Source organism: Fistularia commersonii, chromosome 15, assembly GCF_037954325.1.
Source record: "Fistularia commersonii isolate RoL2024-O1a breed Wild chromosome 15, RoL_Fcom_v1.0, whole genome shotgun sequence".
Classification (NCBI taxonomy): domain Eukaryota; kingdom Metazoa; phylum Chordata; class Actinopteri; order Syngnathiformes; family Fistulariidae; genus Fistularia; species Fistularia commersonii.
In genome coordinates this window covers 11,573,073-11,582,177 of record NC_141298.1, presented here as the reverse complement: position 1 = coordinate 11,582,177, position 9,105 = coordinate 11,573,073, and the positions used below count along the sequence as shown (strand labels likewise).

General features: G+C 44.5%; 1 protein-coding gene across 1 annotated transcript; it reads left to right on the top strand.

Annotated features, from left to right (window-relative positions):
• The first annotated feature begins 345 nt into the window (after positions 1-345).
• hrh2b (histamine receptor H2b) lies at positions 346-2,624 on the top strand. The gene is made up of 2 exons (XM_086160550.1): positions 346-1,169; positions 1,270-2,624. The coding sequence occupies exons 1-2, from the start codon at positions 549-551 to the stop codon at positions 1,711-1,713; spliced, it is 1,065 nt and encodes a 354-aa protein (XP_086016676.1). The 5' UTR covers positions 346-548; the 3' UTR covers positions 1,714-2,624.
• The last annotated feature ends 6,481 nt before the right edge of the window (positions 2,625-9,105 follow it).

Genomic DNA, 9,105 nt, shown 5'->3' with positions numbered 1-9,105 from the left:
ACATCTAATACATGCCGTCCCCCTGATGGGAATCACTCCTGATCCTATCCATCCTTGTCACTCCCAAAGAGAACATCTTCATGTCTGGTTGTGTTTACACTAGCGGGTGCTTAAATAGTCAGAGGACAACAAGACAAGGTTTCAGGAGATAAACAACTCAAATCATGAGGTCCTCATAGGAGGACTCAGGGTTGCTCAGCGACGATGTGTTCTCAGTTGCTTACGAAGCTTTACCAGACAGGGGGTGGGATCTGATGTTCCAAAAAAAAGTAAGAAATCAAACACACTTCTTTTACGTATTAATTGCGCAAACTTTAACTCGAAGTTGGTCTTGTTCTTCACCAGGGGGAGGGGGGGGCAGCTGATGTCCAGCAGCAACCGTGAGAAAAGATGGCCTTCAGGCTATCTGCGTCATGATATTCCCGCAGCTGAGGAGGGGCGAATGACTTGGAAAACTGGATGGTCTTGTTAGAAGCTCCTCATCTGGTCCACCGTCGCTTGCTCCAGGATCACGTGACCCCGATCCCGAGGGGTACAAGGAGACCACCATGATCTCCACAGCCCTCCGCTGGCTGGTCCTGGTGTGTTTCATCATCCTGACCATCGGGGGTAACGTCCTGGTGTGTTTGGCCGTTGGACTCAGCCGGCGACTGTGGCGCATCGCTAACTGCTTCGTGGTGTCACTGGCGGTAACCGACCTCCTGCTGGGCCTCCTGGTGCTGCCGTTTTCTGCCTCTGTGGAGCTCCGCAGCGGGAAGTGGCCCCTGGGCGGCACCCTGTGCAACATCTACATCTCCATGGACGTCATGCTGTGCACCGCCTCCATCTTGACCCTGCTGGCCATCAGCGTGGACCGATACCTGGCCATTTCGGCCCCGCTCAGCTACCCCCGCAGGATCACCCCACCGAGGGTCACACTGGCCATCGTCGCCATCTGGACCCTGTCTCTGACTGTGTCCTTCGTGCCCATCCACCTGGGCTGGAACACGGCTGACTACAGGGTGCAGAACGTGGACTGGGGCATGGGGGACGAGGACAAAGAGGGACGCTACTGCCAGTTCGAGTGGAACAACAACTACGTGATTTTATACGCCTTCGGGACGTTTTACCTCCCCCTGCTGCTCATGTGCGGAATGTACCTGTGCATATTCAGAGTAGCGCGAGCCCAGGTGAGTCCACCCGGACGCAAACACGGATATCAAGACCTTTCCTATGCATACAACCTCCGCCTATTTGCTTTTTTTGACTTCTCGCAACATCTCCTATCAGGTGCAGCGTATCCGAGCCGCGACCCCATCATTCGCCCGTACGGCATCGACAGCCGCCATCGCCCGAGAGCACAAGGCCACGGTGACTCTGGCCGCCGTCCTGGGGGCCTTCGTCATCTGCTGGTTCCCCTACTTCACCTTCTTCACCTGCATGGGTGTAAAGGAAAAGACCAACCCGCCCAACACCCTTCACTCGGTGGTGCTGTGGATGGGTTACTTGAACTCCACCCTCAACCCCATCCTGTATCCCGCCTTTAACAGGGATTTCCGGAAAGCCTATGGCGAGCTGCTCTTCTGCAGGGGCCTCAAACGGCTGATCTCCGTTAATGGGCAACAGGGTTCCCTGCAGCTCAACCAACACAAAGTCAGCGTTAAGAAGGAGACAGGGGAGATGGAGAATCTCCACCTGCACGATATAAACGGGATCCCAGACGTGCCCGGGTGATGATACACCCCTGGACTCCACCGGCAAGAAAGTACTGTAAAGAGCACAAGCTTCTTCTGTCGTCACTGATTAGCTCTTTGACGTGCCGACGCCTCCATATGCATGAATGTCAAATGGTGATGTCTGTAAAGGCTGATTAGTATCTACTGGATCTGTCAACATGTGTTATCACTCTTAACCCCTTGTGTCCCTCTATTCTCACACAGGTACATTACATTTCTAGGTCGCTACTCTTTGTAGTACATTGTACTCACTGTGCCACTCCTACCTAGAGTCTCGTTTTTTAAGACTCCTAGCGGCAGAAAAAGGAAATCGCATCAGCGTCAAAACACTGAATCACTGCAACAGGAACAGAATCAACTTTAATTTGCTGCGTGTTAAATACCATCCGGATATACAAGCAGCAGTAGATCTTTGCAACACTGCTGATTAGGATGTACGCTTTTGAAGACATCAGGACGACATGAATAGTTTGGTGAAATTTTATATGGTATACTAATTCAGTGACCCCATATAAGCCAATTTATCTTGTCTACATGCTAAAAGATGATGCTTGTTTTTTTTTATACTTAATTTGGGCCCCAAGTTGGCGTGAGTCAGCAAGTCTTTTAAAACCAAAGCAAATCAGTCTCCCAAAGGTTAAATTATACAATTTTTTTTTTTTTTTTTTTTTTTGTGGTGAATAAATTTTTATCAGTCAACAGTCCGAGACTGGGCCCATCAAACGAATAGATAAGCCAGTAAGTTTCCCGGGTGTTTGTTTTTTTTCTCTCTCTCCTTTGAGTTGCTAACGAAAAGGAGAATAAGTGACCAGCCCAGTAGGCTACGGGACGGGACATTTGACCAGTTCCAGGCAGCATGACCTGACCAATTGACGGGAAGTATCTTTGACGGATGGAAAAAAAAAAAAAGTTTGAAATTATCTATTTACACCCACCACGTTGGAGATCAACTTTGTCCACTACAATGTGCGATGAAGTGAAGCTCCACTTCTGCGGTGTCTACTGGACATGTGCTGCAGCCATAGAAACACTGTTAAAGCGTGAACAACATAACAAGACACGTGGATGTATTTTTTGAAGACGTGAAGGACAGCGGCCTCGTTGCATAGCTATGCCTTAATCGTTCAGAAACAGCAAGATAAAGTCATTGAACATCATAAAAAAAGAAGTACCGCTCCCTTTTGTTTATCACAATTTACTAACAGTCAGAGTTGTAGCGACAGTGCTATCAGCACGTCTCCAGAGTCCCACCTATACAAATTGAGCATATAATATCTGGGGTATAAATATTTATTTTGGGTCAGTCTGTCAGGGGGAAAATATCCTCGGGCGCCAACATGTCCTTATGTGGCCAGTGCAATAAACCGGACGAGATGCCTTCCTAAGACGGCAGAAGCACCATGCTGACTTCACGATCCCTTCCTTTTCTTCTTCTTTTCCCTCACATGCAACGATACAAGTGAGTTGAGGCACAAGGAACTTCATTTGCGAGCCCAAATACGGCTGCCGACACGCTGATGCTGGTCAGAAACCGGAAGAATCAACGACTCCGCTGAGCACGAGCGGCCCGAATTGGTTGACGGGAAGAAACTGAAGAACAGAACAGGGTTTCTTCCACCCGATGGCCCTTTTTTTAACGTAGCGAACAGCAATGATGGCCCTGTTTGGCGTCACTGTGTCCACCAGGTGGCGGTCCAGGCTAATCTTCACTCCACAAAGCAGCAGCAAGACCTTTTGTTACGTGCATGTGTGTGGTTTCACTTTCTTCAAAATTGAAAACAGTTTCGAGATGTTTGTTGATTTCTAAGAACTTGGTCCAAACACCTTCAGCTCTTTCATTTCCTCACTCGGAAATAAAAAGACACTATCAAGACACTATTTCTGCATGGTTTCATCTAGAAATATATGTCTGTAACCTTATGCATTTATATTTCAGCGAACGTAAGCCTCAGATGAGACGTAAATCGACAAAACATGAAAAAATAGCCTGAACTTTCAAAGGTGTCAGCTCTTATAGATTGTATAGATCATCATTAGGAGCTGCACTGATAGATGTAATTTCACTTTGCTGCCAGTGGCGGGCGCACGAAGCCTGGAAACCATCACTGTGGAGCGTCCACATGCAGTGTGTGCGCTCTGCTGGAAGGACCGGGTGATCGTTCGGCACAAATCCAGCCAAGATTATCCAAATCTTACCCAGACATCTTTTAATATAAAAATAAACACACATTAACTTTGGCCTGACGCTTTTGTTATTATGTTTAAAAAAAAAAAAAAAACTGTTTTGAATACCTTGTGTGTTAAAATATACACAGCGTGTCTAACAAACAAATGACATTAGAGTTAGAGTATAAACATTGTGGAAGCGAGCTAACTAATATTGCCGAAATCACAAGGAGTAAGACATCCTAGACTTTAAAGAGATTTTTTGGTTAATGGGGAGAAGGTGGAATAGGAGATCTCCATCTCTATCTTATTTTGCCGAGCCAAAACACACCCGTGACGTCCCACTGGGTTGCTGCGTTTTTTTGTTTTTTTTCCCCAGGTGATTTTGGCTGGCGATTAAATATTGAAGATCCTCACTTGGGTCATGTGACGCCCCTTTTGCTGACGATGCTGCGGTTCTGCTGGGAAGCGGAACTGCCTTTACGATCGGCCAATCACCACACACACACACACGCGCGCACAGTTTGCAGTGTTGAAAAGCCTGCGAGGGATATGTTTGTAAAAGTTGCTGCTAATAAAATTACAAAGCGTTGACAGTTTGGGGGACGCTTGATGGTTTGGAGCTGAGAGTGAACCCCTGCTCCTCCTGAATGGTTGTCTGGGGTTCTGCCTCATTCAACCAACTGTGTTGACACAGTCTGAGAGTAAACACAGCCATTTTCGTCGCGTGCACACACACACACACACACGTGGCGGCGGGTACCAACGTGCTCAAGCGCCGCTTTGAATTCCCGAGGTCACTCCGTTAAAGCTGACAGAGATAACAGCTGCGAGGAAGCAGAGAAAAATAATTGCAGAAAAGTAATCAGTGTGGATTTTAATTCCTTCACAATGCAGCCTGCAGCAGGCGTGCCCTGCATGGAAACTGAGCAGGAGATTGAAAATGTCAAAAATATGAGTTCACTCGAAACAACTACACTGGGGGGGGGAATAAATCTCTTAAAAAAAGAAAATAAAATGAATATCCACATCGGCAAAGATCAGAAAATGTAGAAAAAGAAGTGCAGTCTGTGAAAAGAAGCCGGGAGCAAGGGCGTCGGGTGATTTACATTAAGAGATTAAAAAAAAAAAAGAAAAAGATTTCAGTCTTTGGACTTTTTTGTTTTTTTTTGATTGTTTCCTTTGGAGAGAAGCAGATGAAAGTATTTAAATAACTTCATACGTTATACAACAGTGTGGGAGGTGATGAGAATGTTTTTGGTGTTGGGACACTGCAGTGTGAGGCTGTAAATAAGGCACGCACACACACACACACACACACACAAATTGTCCACTTAACCAACAGAGCCCCAGCATCGTCAAAATGTAAATTATAATTTATGTACATGAATAAAAAACAGTTTGTCCACTTCGCATGGAAGTGCACTGTATGAAAATCGGCAAGAAATCACACACAAGTTCTTTGGAAATAACCAAAATATGTATAATATAGCAAAAAATTAGTCCGCAGGAAAATCTGGATGAGCAAGAAGAGAGGACTTGAAACGAGCAAAGCTGAAAATTCAACAATCAGCAAGATGTCGAAGAAAACGGGAGGATTAAATGGAAAAAAAAGTCCTAATTAAAGCAAAGTGTGCAACTGACAATTAAAAAAAAAAAAAAAGATTAAAAATGAAGCTAGCTTCCTCCTGGACGTGCGAGCTGATAATTCAGCGCCAGAGGGAAAGCACAAACGGTCCCATCACCGTATATACAGTGTTTGGACGTCTGCAGCAGTGGCGAGAGGGGGGTAAATAAAGCGAGGGAGGGGGGCACCGGTGTTTGTGGGGGCTGATTGTTCCCAGCAGGTCAGAGCAGGACAGCAGTAAACATGGATAATTAAACACATTCCTTCCGACGGGCTGCACCGTGTCCTGCAGCCGCTGCACAGACGCAGACCGGGGAACTTTTTGGGGAGTTCTTTAAAACAACTCTGTTCGCCTGCTGGTACCATACGCTGTGTGTGTGTGTGTGTGTGTGTGTGTGTGTTTGTGGCCGTGTGTGCGTGGAGGTTTTCAGCGTCAAAACACGCTGATGTTTTATTAAAAAGTCTGACATGCAAATGAAGAGTTGGAAGGTAAATAAACCACCACATTTTAGTTCTACCTGGAGTCGAGTCAGACTGTCTGATGAGCAGGAAACACGCAGGGTGTGTGTGTGTGTGTGTGTGTGTGTACCTTTCAGGAGATGTTCTGTCTACAAAGAACAGACCCTGGAGCAGCAGCTCTCAAAGCCATGGGTCATTTAAGAGTAGAAAAAGTATTAATAGACTACATTTGCCAAAATTGGTGATAAAGAATATAAAATGTGACACTTTTTTTTTTGCTTTGCTGTCTGGTCAAAGACTTTGTTTCATGCAAAATGCGATGAGTAGGTTTGCAGGCACACATACAGCAGGGCAATATGCAGAAGAAAAAAAAGCTCCACGAAAAGAGATGAAAATGTGCTATTAATTTCTAAAATCAAGAAAAAATCATTTAAAATAATTGAAAAAAAAAAACAACTAAATAGCAAAAATGTTCTAAAAATAAGAATAAATTCTTCATGACGAAAGTATCTCTCAGCAAAAACAAACTTGGAAAGTATTTATTTAATTAGTTTTTCAAACTACCACAAATTAACAAAATATGTAAAATCCCTAAAACGGATTTAGACCATACCATACTCTGCGGATCACAAGATGCACCATATTATAAGGCACAATATCAATGAACGGGTCTATTTTCATACCTAAGGCAGACAGCGTTATAAGACGTGTGATAAAACATACGGTATACAAAGCCAAACAAAATAGTCAGTTTAGTCGAACTTTATTCAACTCAGGCATGACTGACAGCCTTGAGTTTGAATTCCTCCTCGTAAGCGTGTCTCTTAACAGGTGCCGTTTTTGGGGGTCCTCATACACACACATGTACAGTAATATTCTGTTGACATGTACAGTAATATTCTGCACACCAGTATTACAAGAAGTGGCGAAGGTGGGCGTGCTACGTACTGTTCTCTGATTGGTTTATCGTTACAAGCGATAGCGGACACCTGAAGTTAGTGTGAAGTTAGAACAGGGATGGGCAATTACTTTGGCTGGCGGGCCAGATTTCGTATTCAATTTTAATGTGCGGGCCAAGTGGGTAACATGTAAATTGATGAAAATTGCAATTGAAATATTGATTTCTAATAGATATAATTTGTAATAATTTATATATTGAATTATAATAATTTATATAAATATAATGTATTTATAATAAAATAATTAATGGTCATATAAATGTACTCACATTATTTTGTATGTAATCATCCATACAAAATTAAACAAAAGGAAAAAATAAAGAGTTTCTAAATTCATTATTGATTGAAAATACTACAATATTCCTAGAAAATAATTTGGCAGGCCGGATAAAGAAGCAAAACAGGCCGGGTGAGGCCCGTGGGCCGTAAAATGCCCAGGTCTGGGTTAGAACAACGTTGTATTCCAGCACTATATAATTAGTTATCTAACATTGCAACTCATATTCAACCAAGGACCGACTTTAGAACGACGTCACTGTGTCAGGAGGCAACGGTCTGACAATCAAGCGGAGTGTCTTCGTCACTTACCAAGTCACAGATTTTTGAGTGCATTGTACCTCATAAAATTGGTCGGAGGTCAGGATGGATGCTAGGAGGCAAGCACTTTACGTTTTCTATCGTGTTTTTTTGTGTGCACTTAGATACACGCTATATCTCTGTAACACGTGCCTGTATACTTTCGTTGCCAAACTTTTGTTTGGTCTCAGAGCCCTAGACAGGGACCTAACAGTAAGAGCGACCAGAATGCATACATAAGGCGCACTGGATTACAAGGCGCGTGGCCGATTCTTGGAAAAATGTAAGGATGCGGTAGTTTTGTGACCAAAACACCAAAAAGAAATAAAATTATAATACTTCTGGACAAAAAAAAAATCTAAAAATACATGGGTAATGATTGGCCAAAAACCATATGGTTACAAATATCTTCAACACAGTGGCTCTCCATAGTTGTAGGGGATGGACGAATGGATGACTTAGCAATAACTGCCCTCATAACAAATTCCAGCCTTGAACAGACTGCTAGCCGAGTTGGTCTGGAACGAGAGTGAACTTTGGATCACCAGAGGGCCCCATCATGATCCAGCTCCCCTCCCAGATGCCCAACCCCACTCATCTGCAGAGCCACCTGCTAGGTATCGGTCTGACCACCGGCTCCAACCCCTGTTGACTCCTGACGCTGCAATTACTCACGTCAAGCCCCAGTTTCTTCTTCTTCTACAGCATTTCTATTTTTACCCGCCGACTTTTACCCGCAGTAAAGCGCCCGTCTCCTGGGACGTTAAGACGTCGGCGTGAACAACCACTTCCAGTCACGTAAGCCATACCTTTCCTCTCCCTCTGTCGGGTTTTGTTGGGTTATTTTTTCCCCCCATCTGGACATTTTGAGAACGAATCAAAAAGCAGATCGTAAATCTAAATGCACAAACATTAAAAATACAGGGAGATGAAGAAGCGCTGCGTCATGCAGGACAACGAACAAAAAGCAAACCTTACATAACCAGCGCCACGCTCTATCTGTGACGGCGGTTGGCCATAAGTGGGTTTTGCCTGCTGGTTGTCATGTCGCCATTATTGTTGTTGTTTTTTTCCACCCGATTTGAGGTTGTGTAGGTTGCCATGGCGACTGTGCTTCTTCAGCTAACGCTGCTCGGAATGAGTGCACGGTTCAGGAAGAAATCAGTCCTAAAAAAAGATAAATGAATTATCTGAAATGAGGATGATGGCAGTGAAATTAAGAAAATAGTAATAATGAGCAAGAATACAGCAAGAAATTAGGTGAAAAGTAAAAAGTAGGTGAATAATTTGGAGGCTCCCTGCCGCAAACCCAGAACCATGTTTTCACCAACACTCGTGCTAATTTTCTAGCCTTGAGTCAAGAGTCGTCATGAAGAAGACGTGACAGATGGGATGAAATAACAAATAAAATCATCAAGTGGAGGGATACCGCGGATATCTAGATGGATCTTGATTGGTCCAGGGGGCCATCGGGGACCAAAGTTAGTGCACGTTTTTGTCAAAGTGGTGAGGTTGCGGGGTCGCGGACTAAAGCACTCTGGCAGACAGGCAGCAAGCGAGCAAAGGGAGCAAGGACACAGGGGGAGGATGGGTGGGAGGGAGG

Bases quoted from the DNA above. Each gene is read 5' to 3' on its own strand.
- hrh2b (XM_086160550.1), top strand. From the start codon at position 549: ATGATCTCCACAGCCCTCCGCTGGCTGGTCCTGGTGTGTTTCATCATC. The intron at 1,170-1,269 runs GTGAGTCCACCC...ATCTCCTATCAG, and splicing joins TCAGAGTAGCGCGAGCCCAG to GTGCAGCGTATCCGAGCCGC.